The following is an 18885-nucleotide window of genomic DNA, read 5'->3' on the forward strand; positions in this document are numbered from 1 at the left end:
TTTAGAAAGTTCAGAATTGAGCTAATCATACTCATTGCTGGACCTCTTTGTCTCCATGGGAAGACCAAAGGTGGGGAAGTGTTTGATCCACTTCACACTACTATTGCTTGACCTTTGCTCTGGCTCCTAGGATCTTGGAACTAACGGGTCTTCTACAAATGTGCAGCACACAGGGCTCAGGAAACGTAACTCAGGAGCCTTCTTTGACAAGTGAAGTAGGGATATCACATTCTCATTTAGGACAAGCTAAGGTGTGCCCACAGGGCAGGAAAACTTGTCCCTTATAGTATCAGGCTCTCTTCCTCTCTTCTCCATCTTTAGTTACCAGCAGACTGGCCTCTGAGATCTGTTCTATAGCTCAAAACACGATTCAGCTAAAAACCCAAAGTAGCGCTAATCCAAACTACACTCTTGCATTCAGACAGAATAACCCGGGTCTCCAAGGCTCTCCTTCCTTCCTTCCCCAGGAAGAAACTTGCTCCTCCTTTGCAGGCAGGCCAAGGGGAGAGCAGGAAGGAACTCCCTCACCCCTTCATTCTCTCCTTGCAAAAGCCAGGCACACTACACTGGCTGCAGAATCTGGGTCAGAATGTTTTATTTTCACCATCACCATCAAAGTCATAGGCAGGGCAAATGCATTCACCCTGTGTACATTGTGAGACATAGTTAAGCTGGGACGTCCCTGAATCCGTCTCCTAGGACCAGAACTGCCTCATTAAAGGGATAAAAGATGATATCTGCTGAGCTGGTGGAAAGTGGTGGCTGCATTTTTATTAAAGTCTCCACTGCAGCAGGCCCAGTCCCCAAAGGTTCATATTCCAAGAATCTCCACCCCTCCGCCTAGAGAGTGGAAGTGATTCTCTGTAACTCATTAAGCTAAAACAAAAAGCTTCCCTATTGTGCTTCTCACACAGCAATGATGTTGGTGCATAAAAGCTACATGTTTCTCTGCATGGCCCAAGATTGCAAAATCAAAACAGCTCTCACATTTACAAGAGAGGCCCCCAGGCATACCACCCAGGGTTGGCATGAGTGGTTCTGTCTTCCGCAGCCTCCTATCCGGCCTGGCAGTGGGTGAATGCAGAGTCTGAGAAAGGGGCTAGCCTGGACACCTTGAGAAAGCCTCTATTTCATCGCACCCTTCCGGACCTGCGAGAGACCCAAGGAAGGGTCTTAGGCTAGCCATCCCTGTGTACTTAAACACAGTACCTCAAGTACTCCTCTCAGTGTCCAGAAGTCAGTCCAGCTGTGCCAAGACTCACAAACACCTAAAGTCCCAAGGGCTGAATACAGGGCTCTCTGGTAAGATCATCCACCAAAAACAAAACAACAACAACAACAAGTGAGAGCAAATAACAACCCCGTCCGTCCAGGCAAAAGGGGAACAAGTCACCTCACCAAGCCAGTGGCCGCCACTTGGGCCTACAACAGACCCTCCCCTCCTCTGGGACGCCCTAGCCCCTCCGGAGCCTTCTGGTCTCCCTGCCCTCACCGCTGGCCCCAGAAAAGGCACCCGAGAGACTCGGCCCCGGTTGAAGCCATGCTCCCTACCTGAGGGTGGCGCTCTCCCCCTGCCGGACCGTCACGTTGTCCATCGCTTTGGGGAAGGTGGCATCTCCGCTGCGCACGGGCACTCCTGTGGGTACAAGGAACAGCAGCCTGAGAGACACGACCACGAGGCACTTCCAGGGCAGGAACAGGTACCCACAGACCCCCATCCTCGATGGCCACAACTTCCCAGAACTCCGGGCCGAGGCACGATGCGGGTGCCCCCCGCCCCCTGTCCCGCACACCAACCACCAGCCAGAAATGGGGGTGGGGAGTGGTGGTGTGTTGGAGGGGTGGGGGAGAGAGAGGACACCGAGACAGAGCAGCCAGGAGCAGCCAGGGAGAAGGAGAAGCCGAGTCTCCGGAGTCTAATAATTCTTCCTCAGTTCCTGCCTCAGCCTTCCAGCCCAGCAGAACCAGATGCCCCCCTCCTGCATCCAAAAAGAGCTTTCTCGATGCTCCCCCCTCCTGGGGGGGGGAAGGGAGGGAGGGAGGGAGGCAGCCCGGGAAGGAAAGGAGGAGATGGAAGGTGCCGGGATGAAGGTCACGGATTGCGCGTTCTCCGCCTGTGTCTCTTCGAGATGCTACTTTAAGATTCAGTTGGGCAGCTTCGGCGGAGATCTGGCATCAAAAGTTTATAACCCAAAGAGGAAGGCAAGTGTCTCTGACATGCAGGAGATGCCATCCATCAAAGCCTCCTGCTTCCAGGAGAGGAGAGGTTTTATTAGCTCACACATATGTATAGGTTGTATTTATAAACCGGTCCCACGTCCCTCCTCCCCCAAGGCGATCACAACTTCCCAGCCCGAGGCAGCCCGCCGCGGGAAGGATGCAGCCGAGGCGCTCCGTGGTGGGAGGTGATGTCCTCCCCCGCGGTCCGATGGGTGATCGCCGCCAGCCCCCGCCGAGGGCCGCGCGGCGCTGGCTCCGGGCGCACTGCGCGGACCGCGGCCCCCGCCTCCACCGGGGACGCGGCACGGGACGCGGGGACGCGCGGCCGCCCCGCTCAGCGGCCGCCCCCGGCGCCGCCTTCCACCCGGGAGCAGCCCCGACGCGCGCGGACCCCGACCGCCGCCCGGGTTGTCATGGCAGCAGCTCCATCCCTGACCGCCACTTTCTCCCCGTGCGGATGCCGAGCGCGAGCGGGCGGCGGGTGGGCAGCGCGGAAGGCGCGCTCATCCCAGCCGGGTGTGCGGGGACCCCACCTTAATCCCTGCCGCACCGCGCCCACCGCGGCTGGGGAATCCCTGCAGAGGTGGGCCTGCCCCCCCCCCGCACCTCACCCCGGGGCTCCACTCGCCCCCTTGATACACAAGCAAGCTGAGAAAATGCTACTGCGCCCCTCTAACTGGCTCCCCGGGTACCGGGTGGGGGTTGGGGAGTGGGGAGGAAGAGGAAGGAGAGGGAGTTGGTTCAGGGAAAGCAGCAAATTGAAAACTGACATTGGCACTTCGCCACGGACGCCTCCATGCAGAAGTTGACAACTCCACCCATCCCCCTGCTCCGAAGAACTGAAGTACATTTCACGTGCCCAGGTGATTACACCAGTCTGAGTACCTGCGCTCTCCACCTAGCCAAGCTTGGGGCTGGTCCCAGGGCACAGCCAGGCTTCCTGGGCCTGTGCAAAAAAAATATGGGAAAAGCTTGTTGCTCTGATGACACGCCAAGAAGCCCTTAGGACCCTTCCACTCCATATCCTGTCTCCCAAGCGGCAACACAACATGCCAAAGAATCCTCCATTATCCATGCATCTTATTTGTGATCAAAATAAAAAGGAAAGCAAGAGCTGGGAAAACCTGCAGGCTTGAAAGTAACAGAGCTGGGTTTCATTGGAGCCATCCATGACTTCATGGTCGCTACAGTGTCTGGAAGGGACCTGGGGATGGGTTCTCTGAAGACAGTCTCTCCTTATCTTTGGGCTCAGCCCCATCTCTTTCCCCTCTGAACCCCAAGGCTCAGCCCCATCTCTTTCCCCTCTGAACCCCAAGGCACCCACTCTCCTTGGGACTCATTCTGTTTCCTGCTTTACCTGGCAGAAGCCTCCTTCTCTGCGGTGGATCTTACTCTTCTATCTTAATTTAATGGTTGCTGTGTGCATCTGCTCTACTGTATTTTTCCCCCCTCAAAGCCTTTTGTTAAATTAGACTGGGCTAGGCACAATTGATGAAATAAAATGTAGTTCATAAGCCTTAAGCCTTTAGCGTTTATTACTTTAGTGAAAGATACAAAGCATACTACCTGCTCTCAGTTCTGAGCGACTGAGCACAAACACTGCCCCAGTCCCCCTGTGAAGTAGTTAGTTCACATAGATTATTGGGTTTCTTTTAGGTTTAAAAGTTTTAATTAGAACATCTTACTTCAGAAAAGAGAGAATAGTTATCACTCATCACATCAGTTAACAATGAAAACTAGAGAGTATTAGATTCCTTTCAGAGACCAGAATTGAATCAGGATTGAGAGATAAAACTCAGCTCCTGGGTGAACTGGGCCACAAGGCTGAGGGGGTCAGGGGACAGAAGAGGAAGGGGGAGGGGAGGGGACGGGACCAGAGGACAGCATGGAGAGGAGACAGGAGAGGGAGGATAAGTGGAAGAAAGGGGTGGGGAGGTGGAGAAGAGAGGAGTGAAGTAGAAAAGTAGAAAGGATTGAAAAGGGGGAGTGGATGGGACAGGAGAGGGGCAGGAGGGTGTAGGGGAAGAAGAAGAGAGAACTGGCCAGCCTGGGAGGGGAGAGGCCACTACAGGCTCTGGGAGCAGACCTACCACCTATTTGGAAGGACACAAATCTTTTCTCAAGACTTAAGTGTCCCTGGGTAAAATACGAATTTGAAATCGCCTAAAGATGAAAGGTGATTATTAATAAGCTTCCATGTGGGGGTGACATTGTTCAAGACGCATTGTCCTCATAAAATGATATGCTGAATTGAAACTCCTTTGTATAACTACTTGAAAATAATCAATGTTCTAATGTGAAAACAAAGATAAGTAAATAAAGGGTTTTTTTTTTTAACTTCGAGGGCGGGCATAAGTGAGAGGATGGCTATTCAGAAGTTCAGAATCCCACAGAAAGTTCCAACTTTACCTAATAAAATGGCTATCCAGTAATAAAAACAACTTCAAACTGTGTTGTTCAGGAATGGGGAAAAACTTACAGCTTGTGTTTATTTTACCCAGCTGCTGTGTGTGTGTCTGTGTGTCTGTGTGTGTCTGTGTGAGGAGGAACTATGAAATAGAAAGCTTGCTTTTGGTGCAGAGCCTGTTGATGTAACTGAGACACACGGGACTCATGGAGGACAGCGATTGAGGAGACATCTTACTCAGCCAGATGAAGTTGATTGCCTTGTGACCTCACGATATGAATCAGTACGCAACTAGAAATGTGTCATGAGAACAGAGTGGTTAAGAAAGATTGGCTTCTGCTTTTTAGTCTAAGGAAGTCACAAGAAATAAGAGTTCCATGCTCAAGCATGATGCTGTAGACCAAATCTTGTAGAAAACGCAGAGTAGTTCTCAGAGTAGCCAGTGGCCCAATCAGCATAAGCCATCCATGAGATTCTAAATGGAGGCAAATATGGGATAAGTGTCTTTCCCAATCACCCATTGCCCTGAGATCAGAATTCGGCTCAGCTGAATTTTAACATGTCTCTCTTTTCTGTCACAGCCCACATCACATTCTTTCCAGTGTACAGTACATCTGCCTAGGCTAACTGCAAGAACCTGTGTTTCCATGAATTAAAATGCCTGGCTTCAAATGCTAGCATTGTAGCTTACAAGCTCTGTTATCCTTGGCAAATTACTTACCCTCTCAATTATGTCTCTTAGCCTGTAAGCGGTGTTAATAAGAGATTATTCATCGTTGGGCATAGCGGCACATGCCTGTAGTCACAGCTGCTTAACTACTCAAGAGACTAAGTCGCCAGAACCCAAGAATTTGAGACTAGCCCAAGAAACACCACAGAATGTCATCTCCAAACTCCCACCAAAGCTTCTTCCCAGAATTGCTCTGCGTGTCATAGCACAAGCAGAGGCCCCTGCCACAGTGCCTAGTACCATAACAGCCATCAACGATGCACAGCATTAAGTTCCTATCCTCTATTGTTATAGTCGAAATAATGAAATCAACAAAACCAAAACATGTACACAGAATAACCAAATGGGAAAACAACATCTTAAGAAACAATGTAAGCAAGTCAACCGAAAACCACAGGCACACAAGATTCACATTGTGAAAAGATATCCATGTGGCTCTGTAATGCTTAAGAGAGCAAGCTACTAAGAGCTATAGAGTTCAGTTGCTATCAGAGTGTATTATCTTTCTGTCTCCTTCCAAGTTCTGAATTCATCCTGTATATAACTGCCTCTCTCCTTTGAGATCGTAAGGCTCTGAGAGCAGAATGCTTGCTCATCTTGATTCCTCAGCTACCATCTAGAGACCGCTCAAAGAACTTGGCAAATGTTTGTTGCCTGGGGCATCTCATCTCCATTTTCCATAGGCTCCAGAGAGCCAGTCCATTCATTAGTTGTGATCTGGAGTGATAGAAGTAACAAGATAGATGCATTGATAGATGGATAGATAGAGGTAGAAAATACAGAGAAGATTTCCTAGGGAAATAAGCCCATACCATTTATAAGGCTAACACATGCCTTTCACAAGCTAGAAATCCTTGGAAACTGGTAGCATGGCTAGGTCCAAGTTCAAAGCCAATGATGAAAGTCTAGATATGAGGGGGAGGCCTGAGGACCCAGAAGGCTGCTGCTTTAAGTCCTAGGGTCTAAAGTTCAGACAACCTGAAGTGTTGATATACAAAGAGAAGATGGGTATATTTATCACTAGGAGATGAGTAACAAAAGCTCCTTTCCTTTGCTTTTGTTCAGTGGGTTCCCAGCCTACTGGGTAGTACCCAACCACAATGAGGATAGATGATCTTCCCCCACTGCATCCAAAGAGATTCACACATTAATCCTCTTTGGAAACACCTCGAAGACATACTCTAAAATAGTACTTTTTACTAGGTTTCTTGCATTCCTTAATCCAGTTAAATTGACAGTAAAATTAAACATCAAGTTTGGTGAAGCTGACAACAGAGACCCAATAATTTCCACACTAAAGACTCCTGGTAAGACTCCCCTTCACTGACTGCTACCCAAATACTTCAACCTTAAAGGACCATAGGCATCAAATGCATTAAAATGTCTCCCTACAGAAAAGTTGAAGAATCCTACGAAGGGGCTGATTTCCACAGACATACAACAAAATCAGCCTTTTTGCTTTATAGCCACCCCACATGTAATTCTGTAAGTCAAATAACAGGAGCCAGACCTGTGGTTACAGGTGTCTGTGATTTGAGAATCTATGTTCAAAGCCAACCCAGGCAGACAAATCTATCACACTCTTATCTCCAAGTAACTAGCAAATAGTCAGGGGTGGAGGTGTGATTTGCATGGTAGAATGCCAGAACATGGGGCTCTGAGCTCAAATCCTAGTAGTGGTTGCATGTGTGTGCACACACACACATACACACAGACACACACACACACACATACACACACACACATACACACCAAGAACATTATATTGAGACCTAAAAGCCATACAAAGTGTTTTCAAAATATGCAATAGTATTATTACTGTCTTACCCCTCTCTGTTCTCACCAGAATGTCTAGTAGAATGATTGTGACAGGAAGACAATGGAGTTTTCTCCTGCAGAGAAGGGGGGGAGTGGGGCACAAAACACAAAATATGGGAGAGAATGCCCATTGGATATCTACTTGCATAGTCACTCACCTTGACTTTCTACCCTGGAGATGGGGACCTTGGTTCATGGGTCAGGCTTTCTCATCCTAAGATTCCCCATTGGTTAGATGGGGAAAATAATGTAGCTTTTTTTTTCATTTTTCTTTTGTTGTGCCAGTACTGGAGCTTGAACTTGGTGCCTAATGCTCTCCGTTTGGCTTTCTCACTCTTAGCTGGTACCCTACTATTCTGGCCATGCCTCCAACTTGGGCTTTTTTTGGTACCATTATCTTTAGATCTCAGCCTCCTGAGTAGCTTGGATTATAGTTGTGAGTCATCATTTCCTGGCTTATGGTTGTTGGTTTTTTTCTTTAAAGAACCAAATGTGTTGTATGCAAGATACATTGTAGGACTGGTGAGGGCTCCCATAATTAGGGTTCAATGAGCGCGGGTTCTGACATCACTTCCTGGGTCCTATTCTCTTCTTAAAAGATCAGACTGACTTCTCTGAGCCCCAGAAAGAAACTGTAACTTATGCTTTATATTGTTTGTTAGTTACTTGAATTCTTATCTAACTATCTCTTGCTGTTCATTTATTTTGTTGATTAATTCATTCAATCATCTTCCTTTCTGTTTTCACTAGCATTTGTTGAATATCTAAGCACTTTGTTGGGCCTGTGGACGGAAAGGAAATGATATGTTACTCAACCTCTATGGGTTCACAGTCTCACAAGAAAAAAATCAGATGATCACAGAATAAGATAAGACAAAATAAAATATGTGCAAAGGCTGGAGGGTCTTGGATTGGGGCTCTAATGTAGATGAGGGTTCTTGGAATGCTTTCATGGAAAAATAATCTTCTAGATTCATTTCTTTTTTTTATTTGATTTGATCTGATGGTGACAATATTAGGGTTTGAACTCAGGGCTTCACACGCGTGCTTAGTTTTTTCACTCAAGGCTGGTGTTCTGCCACATGAGCCATACTTACACTTCTGGCTTTTTGCTGGCTAACTGAAGATAAGAGTCATAAAATATCTTCCTGGGCTGGCTTCAATTTCAGTCTCCCGAATATCTAGGAATTCAGGTGTGAGCCACTAGCAGCCAGCTTATGCTCACTTTTTAATAATCAAGGAAGATGTGGCTGCCAGTTGGTTTCTAACCTTGACATGGAGTGCATCATGTTACTGATCAGAGAGACATGGCAAGAATCATGGGTCCTGAGAAGAGAACAGGTGCTAGATATTGAACTTGAGGTGCTGATGAAGCATTCATGTAAAACACAGTTTGGTAGCATTTGGTTATTCCTTCTTAGGAATGAACCTAAGAAGGAGATGCTGTCTACAGCTAGAGGTTTGTAAAGTATCTTTTGGTAGGTGGGAACCAAGTTCCCAAGTACTGATGAAGTCACTCAGCCAGAGCAGGACTGAGAAGGAATAAGGCCTTGAATGTGAATTCTGGGTAACACAGACATTTCATGGGATGAGTGCAGGAGAGATATTCCAGAGAATTTGGAGAAGTGGCTAGGAAAATAAAATATCACTCAGGAATCAGTGACTTCAAAGAAGCCAGGGAGAAGATGGTATCGAGTTCTAGAGAATTCAGCTCTGTGAAAGATGAGTAGACATGCCACGAGCAGGTGGCTCATGCCTGTAATCCTAGCTACTCAGGAGTCTGAGATCTGAGGTTCTAGGTTCAAAGCCAATTCATGCAGGAATTAATCATCAGAAAACTGGAAGTGGCACTGTGGCTCAAAGTGGTAGAGGGCTAGCCTTGAGTTAAAGAGCTCAGGGACAGTGCCCAGGCCCTGAGTTCAAGCCCCATGATGAACACAAAAGAAAGAAAGAAAGAAAGAAAGAAAGAAAGAAAGAAAGAAAGAAAGAAAGAAAGAAAGAAAGAAAGAAAGAAAGAAAGGGCTGGGAAGGTGGCTCAGTGGTAGAGCACTTGCCTTGCATGCTTAAGGCCCTGGGTTCGATTCCTCAGCACCACATAAGCAAAAAGTAAAAAGCCGGAAGTGGCCAGCCCAGGCCCAGAGTTCAGGCCCACGACTGGACCCCCCCAAAAAAGAAAGAAAGAAAGAAAGAAAGAGGGGTAGGCAGACTTTACACCTGACACAAAGGAGGAAGGACACAGGACATAGATCCTCCTGATCTTTCTCGCCATCATCATCATCATCATCACCATCATCATCATCATCATCACTATACTCGTCATCATTCTAGTGCCAGACACTAGGATACACAAAAGTAAGATATTATCTAATATAATCTACTTAATACTTCTGTAACAAAAGTATCAGTATCAAATAAAGAAACCTATGGGGATGGGTGTGGCGGTACATGTTTGTGATCTCAGAGAAGCAGAAGAAAGTGAGAGGCTAACTTATTTGAGGCCAGCATAGTGGGAACCTGTCTCAAAAAAAAAACAAAATAAGAGAGAGAGAAAGAGGAAGAGGAGAGGAGTTAAAAAAGGAGAGGAGGGACAGAGGAGGAAATCAATGCATAGCTTGTTTACAATAATTTCTAAGGAGGCAAAGAAGCATTTTCTTTCTTCTTTCAGGGTTCCTGGCATACAGTAAGTTTTCAATAAATATTTATTTAATTAATAATAATAAATTATGTATTTCTAATACATTGTCTCTAAAACTTTTCTCACAGACATTTTAGCGTCTCATGATTTATACATACTAAATACCCTAAACGCAAAGATCTTTCCCTTCATTTGCACAGTAGATATGATTTTATTGGTAGCAATTTAGCTTGAGATGAAGAACAGGAATTAGTCATTTGCATCACTTTAAAATCCCTGTGTCCATACACTACTCAGTTGAAACACACTATTATTTATATTATGAGAAATTAATCATGAGGGGAAAACAGGTGGCTGGGCCACATGGCTAACAAATAAAGAATATTGGGCTTCAGATATGGGATTCTAGTCAATAAAACATAGTCTGATGAGTCAGAATCATAGCTTGTGATTTACATAATCATTGTGATGTATGTTATCTCAGAATAATTTTAGAATAATCCCACGTGGCACACTTTCTCAAACTCTATGTATGATCTGGTCACTCTTAAGTCATATTTTTCTCCTAGGATTTGAGGTACATTGAAATGGACAACCTCTAACTCTCTTCCAGTTGTAAGCATCGTTACCACCATGCTCCCCTGAGGTATTAATATCCAGGGTTTGTGTTGAAAAAGGTTCCTGGTACCCACTAATGTGTACCCCTAACCCTTACCCCAGCACTGATATTTTCTTCTGTATGTAATCCCAGAGGATCTTCTGTCCCTTCCCAGCTGCTCTAGCTTCTCCTTATCATCTACTGGAAGGAATCAGAGTTACAATGACTGAGTGAGAACGAAAAAAATCACCATGGGTCTTGATGCTCTAAATTGTTGGTGGTAGGAGAAATTTCAGTCTGGAGGACTTGAGAAAGGGAGAAGGCAGATAATTCATTCACCCACTCTGAGTCCCCTTCTACAAGGCATCAGGAAACAAACCAGACATCACTGTATAGGATGCCTTGGGAAAGGGAAGAAAATGGAATGAGAAAGCAAAAAGATAGAAAAGGAGAGAGGAGGGTAGAGGGAGAGAGAATAAGAGGGGGAGAGAATGAGGAGGAAGGAAGGAAAGGAGGAGGACAGGAAAAGAAGGAAGAGGAGGAGAAGCAGGAAGAAGGAAGGAAGAAAAGGAGGAAGGAAGGAAAGAAGGGAGGGAGGGGGGGAGGGAGAGAGGAGAGAGGAAGGGACAAAGGGACAGAGAGGGAGGGAAAGAAGGAGGAGGTAGAGGGTTGATCAGGAAGATTACAAAGAACATAGCCAGAGGGTATTTTATATGCAAAGATAGGCAAAAATATAGAGTCAACTAACATTATATGCATAAATTACACACACACACACACACTGTGTGTGATGTATAACTCAAACACATATAGGTAGGTAGGTAGGTAGGTAGGTAGATAGATAGATAGATAGATAGATAGATAGATAGATAGATAGATAGATATACAGAAACAGAAACAGACAGAGACAGAAACAGAAAGAGTAAGCAATTTATTTTAAGGACCAACTCCTGAATGTGGAAGTCAGGCTCAGGCTAGCTGTCTGGACACCCTAGTAAAGCTGATGTTACAGTTTGGACTTAAAAGTCACCTGTATTGCTTCTTTCAGTCTATGTTCAGTTCAGTGCTTCAACTGATTGGATGAGGCCCATTCACACTATGGAGGGTCCACCAATTTAAATGTTGTTACCTAAAAAGTGCCATAATAGAAACTCTGGAATAGTGCTAACCACGTGTCTGCACGTGATTACAAAGCCAAGTTGGCACATAAAACTAACCATGAAACCTCTGTCCCTCTGAAGCAGCTGTACTAAAAAAGATTAAAAGTAAATATTACTTTAGGAAGGTCATACAAAAGCAAATGGAGCATCAGGCCCCCAATTCCCCTTCCCCAGATGTTTATCGTGGACACGCTAATGCTAAATATTTCCTTCTCAAAAGACAAAGCTCAATTCCAGTTTAGAGAATTCAAAATCACAAAGTGCTTAGAAGGGGGTAGTGCACTGGTGTGAATGGATTTTATCCAAAGTGCAATTTATTTTTCCCTTTTACAATTGGGAAAGAGGTTGTAAAGAGGTGCAGAGCTAAGGGTTAGAAGCCACAGAGAGAGAAGAAGAAAATGGACTATGGAGAGACAAAAAATAGCTCTCAAAGAGTCATAATTATTCCGAGAGCTTCAATTTACCTACATCTACTTTGGGAAAAAAAATGTACACATGACCCTAATACGTGACCCAGATTTCAATGTGGCACCTTGAATCTGGAGGTTAGCAAGAAATTGAAAGGAGGAGTTGTTTCAGGGCATACCCTGCCCAATGTTGAGCAGGAGGAGAGAAAAAGCAAAGCCAGACGTGCCTGCTGGCAAACGTAGTAATCGCCAATGTTCTTTCAAAATGAAGATGGGTGATTGCTTGTATTATGCTCCACAAAGGAGCCTCTTCCAAGAGACTCACTACTGCTGGGCAAACCTTCCACCATCAATTAAAGAATGGGATTTGGGAAGCATGTGTCCATCTTGGCTCTAAAACGAAGTTAAATGCATTGCTTGGATCTTGTGTCCTGATCTCAAACACTAAACTACAAGGTATTGAACACCAGAAAGAAAATTCAGTGCTCCAATTCTGCCACTGATAATGTCTGTCAGCTTTCCATGGCTGTGACAAAATATCTAAGATAAAGAACTTAAAGGAGAAAAGGTTTATTTTGGCTCTCTTTCAGAGTTTCCAGGCTATGGGCAGCTGCCTTCCTGCTTTGGGCCAGAGGCAGTACCATATTATCAGGGCTGCTGTAACCCAGAAGTAAAGATAAAGGGAAAGAGGCTGTGGTTTCAATTGCTGGTTCAAGAGTACACCCCCCAATAACCTAACGGTCTTCCATTAGGCCACACCTTGTAATTGTTCCTCCACATTTTCGCTGTACCAACACAAGCTAACCTTTACCATATTGGTATTTGGGAAACATTTGACACAAAAACGGTAAGAGTTATTAAAGACAATGAAACAATTTACAAGTATATAAAACATACTCTATTCTAAGGTAAGTGTCTTACATGTGTAAACTTCTGTCATCTACTCAATAATCTTAGACCTATGGGAAGGAAACTGAGACCCAGTGGGATCCATGACATGGACAAGGTCAATGCCAAACACTGAGCTCTCTCTGCAAAGCCTGGTACCTTCCCTTCCCATCACAGCTTGCAAGATTGCTGCACAGGCCACTGAGAGATACAGAGAGAGAAAGAGAATTACTTCCTCCACAAGCTGGGAATCCCATGTGGGTGAAAAGCACAACTGTTGTGCTGAAAAGTAGGAGTTTGGGGGGAGTCCAGGAGCCAAGGTTCTGATGGCAGAGGTCAAGAGGGTAACAAAAGTGGAGACAAGACAGGATCCCAGTGAAAGCACAGGCTGTTTTGCAGAGGGTAAAGCAAGACTGTGAAACGAAGCTGTCTCTGCTCTATTTTCTACCCTCTCCCTCCCCCTCTCCATCTGGCTGTCTCTTCCCTTTTCTCTCCCTCTGTCTCTTCTTCTTTGCAAACCTTCAGCTGCTAATTTCCATCCGACACATTTAGGAATTAATTTCAACACTTCTCTTTCTCTCTCTGACAAGATATCCCACTTTCTAACCTCCCCCTCCCTTTGGCAATGTGCTCAGTTTCTTCCACAGACTGTTTGCCCCACAATTCCCAGACCTGGTGATTTGCTCTGACATCTTTGTGTACGCAATCAGCTCATGTCACCCGGGGCCTTCAGCGCATGCAGGAGAACAAGCTCTGCAACCAGTCAACCTGGTCACTGCAGTGGAGCTGGGGACACAAGGGGCCTTGGAGGAGGAGAAGCAGGGAGTGCCACATACTTCCTGTGCCGCTGGCTACTAGCAACCTCCATCTGGAGCCCCATTCCCCAGACTCCTATACAGGGTGTGTGTGACTCTTCAGCATGTGGCCAGGGTCTCCAATGAGTCCCCATCATTCTCATCTTAATTAACACAAATTAATGGTGCTGGGACGGGAGAACTAAAAGTAGTTTTCCCGGCTAAACTGAGACAGACATGTAAACAGAAGAACAAGATGTATTACACTATCTGTCCAGCTCTGAAACAATCATTCTAGGCATATTGGAATAGGTGAAGTGTGGATTCTAAAGTTTTGTTCATCTTAAATCAAGAATAAGTGTGTGTGTGTGTGTGTGTGAGAGAGAGAGAGAGAGAGAGAGAGAGAGGTGTATCATGGTCATGGACCATGAAAAAGGAAGGGTACACAGGAAATCTCTGTCCTATATTTGAAATTTCTGTACATTTGAAATTAAAACCTATAACTCTGTACATCTTTAGTACTAAAATATTACAAGAGCCGGCTGCTGGAGGCTCATGCTACTCAGGAAGTTGAGCTCTAAGAATCATGAGACACTTATCTCCAATTAACCAGAAAAAAGCTGGAAGCAAAGGCATGGCTCAAATGATATAGCTTCTGAGTGAAAAAGCTAAGGGAAAGCACAATGCTCTGAGTTCAAGCCCCAGTACATGCACATACACACAAAGGGAAGAGAGAAAGAGACATAAAGATGAGAGAAGATAGGGGGGGAACAGAGAGAAAGAGAGGTGGAAGAAAGGAAGGAAAGAGAGAGAGAAGGAAGAAAGAAAGAAAGAGAAAGAAAGAAGGAAGAAAGAAAGGAAGAAAGAAAGAAAGAAAAGAAGGAAGGAAGGAAGGAGGAAGAAAGGAAGCAAGGAAGAAAGAAATGGAATATTAAAGGAAAAAGCCGCAAAGGGCTGGGAGTGTAGCTCAGTGTTATAGTACCTGCCTTACATGCTTAAAGTCCTGAGTCAATTCACAGAACCACAAAACCAAGGCATTGCACTGAAAGGAGGAGCAACACAGAGAAGTTGTTCTAAAAGGCACAAGATAAAAACAAATAGAAGCAAGCAGATTGTCTGACAGTCATTTCTTCATGTCTGATACACTGATGGGTGAGTAGATGGCTACAGTTTAGGTAGAAGAAAAATCAAGAGATGTTCTTTAAAGACATGGCAAGGGAAAGATAAACTTCTGCCCAGAACATTAATACAAAAGTCATCCCAGGACCCAAATATGTCTGAAAAATAGAGAATACAAATACAGCTGGCATGAATAACTGAGCTGATGGGGCTTCAAACTTCAGAGATGTCCACTCAGCTCTCCTGCCTCGTTTCCTTGCTTGTAAAAAAGTCACTGTACAAGGTGGGTCCCACAGCCCCTCCCCAGTTCAACAGCCTCTGACCCAGAACGATGGCTGATCATTCTCCTTTCCTATCCTCATGTGCATCTTCTCTGCAGCATTGTGTGCTGCTTCTGACATATCTCCTCTGTAGGTCCAATTCCAGGGCCATTTTGAAAATCCAGCTCCAGATATTGTTTTCCCTGAACAGCTTCCCAATGTTCTATGCAAAAAAAAATTACTCTTGCACCTGGCTGGCCTGAGGATTCTAACATCCTTTCATTACAAGGCATGTGCCCTGGCTAGGCACAGGACACTGGCACCATTAATTCAGGAGTGTCTGTTTCCATACTTACTAAGACAGTGCTCAATAAACATTGGCTAAATGACTGACCATGACACTTTTCTATAGTTAAGTCCTTTTTCTTAGTGGTACTTGGCATTGGAACTTGCACTCAGGACTGAAAACAAAACAAAACAACCACAGAAAAGCTAAAGCATTACCCCTTTGCTTTTACGCAAAGGGGTAAGGTTGGCATTCTACCTCTTGAGGAGCCACAACTACACTTCTAGATTTTTTAAAGTGGTGGTGGTTAATTGGAATTAAGAGTCTCATGGACTTTTCTGCCCAGGCTAGCTTCAAACCACAATCTTTAGATCCATCTGAGTAGCTAGGATTACAGGCTTGAACTACTAGCACCAGGTACTACTATTTTTCTAAGTGAATACTTGTAGCATTGTATGATAAAAGGCCAAAAAGGCAGTGTTGTATATCACTTCAGGAAGAAAATGGAAAATGGACAAATGGAGCACATGAATGAGCCTCATTATCTTGCCCAATGGGGGCCTAGGCTCTCCTTACCCATACATCTCCCCTAGCAGGATGAAGACACAGTTGCAGAGTGTGCCTGGGAATGCACATTCTTGTGCAATTAGCAAGCTCCCACATGGTAAACAGACTAATTTTGCCCCTACACCAGCAGTTTGCCTAATCAGTGATTTCCACTCAGAGCTGGAGGAAAAGATTTTTAAGTCTAGACCATGGTGTGAGAGAACAAAAAATTGTGGTCCCAAAGAAAGCCCTGCTATTATTCTGATATTTGTCACAGAGGGGGCACCAAATTAAAGGCATGGCATTTATTTCTTTATAAATACCTTCTCAATGTGCAAATCTGCCTTTAAAACTATTTTCTGCACTGACCCTAGCTGCTGTTGTTTTGCTAACTATTCGAAGTCTGGAGTCCACGAGCCCAGAGAATCCTAGCTGAGAAAGACAGGGCTTCTAGAATATATTCCCTGGTAGATTTTTAGCTGCAACCCGCTCTTCAGGACTTTGCTTTATGTGGTGCAATATTTCCTTTAAATTGGGAGCTTTCCATTTTAGCTTTTCACTTCAGCACCTCTAGCCTTGCAGAGAACTTTGTCCCCACTGGCCTGCCTTCCCCCCAGTAGAGGGAGAAACAAGCCCAAGGCATTTCCCTGATCAGAGAACATAAGAATTACAACTTTTGATCTATAGCTGGGATACTTACAATACCTCCTGGGCCCTAAGATGGAGGGGTTAGCATGTTCCTGTCTATCTTACATCAAGAACTTCAGATCACGCCTGCAATCCTAGCTACTCAGGAGGCTGGGATAGCAATTTGAGGGCATGCTGGGCAAGAAAGTCTCTGAATTTTTACCTCCAATTACCCAGCAAAATGCCAGAAGTGGAGCTATGGCTCAAGTGGTAGAGGACCAGCCTTAAGCAAAAGATGCTTAAGGCTCAATGCTCATGCCTTGAGTTCTGAGCTCTGGAGCTCAAGCCCAGAGCTCCAGAGAAGAAAAGCAGAGTCTAAGGGGCATCTAAAATGGGGAAGGGCTGGTAAGCAGAACTGGGAAAGGTGAGAACCTGGGTAAAAAGACTCTTGCCTTCTGTACAGACCTAACCGGCATAAGATGGACACAGAGGGAATTGCTAAGTCACTTGAAAACCTGGTTTGTCATCTCTTTCAATAGAAGATGTATAGGTACCATGACTTGAACCCAGGGCCTTTCTTGCTCACAGCTGCTGCTCGGCCATTGGAGCCACACTTCTATTCCAGGTAGACTTTTTGTTGGTTAATTGGAGATGGAGTCTTGTGGAATTTTCTGCCTGGGCTGGTTTGGAGTTGCATTCCTTCAGGTCTCAGGCTCCTGAGTAGCTAGGTGTGAACTGACAACAGTGCCATTTTCACTACTGATGGAAAAGGCATTACAGGCGACACTATAGTAAAAGCTTTGTGAGCTTTTGTGATTCTGCAATAGGATAACAGTATGAACAGAAGACAGATCTCATGACTTCTCTGAGCCCCAATGTTCCCATCTACAAAATAAAAGAACAGCACTAGCCTAGTCAATTGTGAATAATTCCATAAAATCACACCTGAAAGGTGTGTTCAGAAAGTCATCACTCCAGCCAGATGTCAGTGGCTCACACCTGTAACCATAGCTACTCAGGAAGCTGAGATCAGAGGATCATGGGCAGACAAATTTAAGGAAATCTTATCTCAGACTAACCAGCAAAAAGCCAGAGAGCTCCAGTGATACAGTACCAGCCTTGAGTGAAAAAGCTAAGCAAGAGCGTGGGGTCCTGAGTATTAGACCTAGCACCAGAAGGTAAGGAAAAGGAAATCATAATTCCTTGCTGACCTGTAAACCTGGTAACATTCCTTTTTTTTTTTTTTTTTTTTTTCGGTTGTGGGGCTTGAACTCTGGGCCTGGGCGCTGTCCCTCAGCTCTTCAGCTCAAGGCGAGCACTCTACCACTTGAGCTACAGCGCCACTTCCCCTGGTAACATTCCTTATTGCTACTATTCTCCTCCCCCTCCCCCTCCCCCTCCTTCTTCTCTTCCTCTCTATCCCTGTCACTATCTTTCAAGGCATATTCTAATTCAACTCCTCCAAGCCTCTACAGATGCCTCCTGCAAGTGCATGTAGACCATACAGCTCCATATGTAGTAGTGGGTGGTATTCTTTTCTGCTAGGTGGAGTCTGTTGTCCCTTTTGGTAAGTCAAACAAAAATGCATTTTTATGTTCATTTGAAAATGAGAAGGCTCTGGTTGGGAAGGGTTATGGATCACGCTCCAAATATTGAACTAGAAAGTGGTGAATTTAACAAAACACACAGGTCAAACCCTTGATTCTCTTATATTGTGGCATGCCATAGTTTGCATTCTTTTTCTCAAGGATATTAACAATGCCCTATGCTTTTCAGTGTCTTTACTAGTATGTGGATGTACAGTATAGGAAAGGTAAATATCTAAAACTTAGACCTAGATGCTAGCAGATTTAAGCTGTGCAAGTGACATCTTCATTGGCTACTTTTTCCTCTCATCTAAAGAAATAGAAAAAGATGAGAAAATAGCAGTCCTACCATAGAGGGTTACTATTAGGGTTAAATTCATTAATCTGTATTAAGTGCTTAATACTTTCTGATTCCCAGGATGGTGGTAGACGTAGATATGAGCTGCTCCTGTTTTTTCTTCTTGGAAAGAGTGGTAGTTCCAGCTCTTGATAGTATTATGAGAATGCAGTCTTTAGGAACTTTTTCACTGTCAAAGAAAAGGGTGGCTTCAAGAGGAAAGGTTTGGACAAATGAAGAAGTGAAGAAGGGCAGTTATGTAGTCAAGAATCCAATGTGTATCCTAGAAAATTAGGAAGAATGAGGGAAGGGGTGGGTAGGAGAGGGACTGGTAAGAATGTTGAAAGGGGTGACATTGATCAAGGTATATTGTATTCATATACTGCTTTGTTAAATGCCAACTCCTTTGTCAAATACTTAAAGATTTATCTCTTTATTTATTTATTGTTAGCTGTGGAGCTTGGATT

General features: G+C 44.9%; 1 protein-coding gene across 4 annotated transcripts in view; it reads right to left on the reverse strand.

The window, feature by feature from the left end:
• Positions 1-18885, reverse strand: part of Opcml (opioid binding protein/cell adhesion molecule-like) — a 1175213-nt gene that overhangs the window by 568426 nt on the left and 587902 nt on the right. The window contains exon 1 of one of the 4 annotated variants that reach the window (XM_013009597.1): positions 1552-1929. In XM_013009597.1, the coding sequence (XP_012865051.1) occupies positions 1552-1718 (167 nt within the window). In that variant the 5' untranslated portion in view covers positions 1719-1929. Of the gene's footprint in view, positions 1-1551; positions 2294-18885 lie in introns of those variants that run through there. The other 3 variants (XM_013009595.1, XM_013009599.1, XM_013009598.1) reach the window with 3 other exon arrangements.

Source organism: Dipodomys ordii, unplaced genomic scaffold, assembly GCF_000151885.1.
Source record: "Dipodomys ordii isolate 6190 unplaced genomic scaffold, Dord_2.0 Scaffold10, whole genome shotgun sequence".
NCBI lineage: Eukaryota > Metazoa > Chordata > Mammalia > Rodentia > Heteromyidae > Dipodomys > Dipodomys ordii.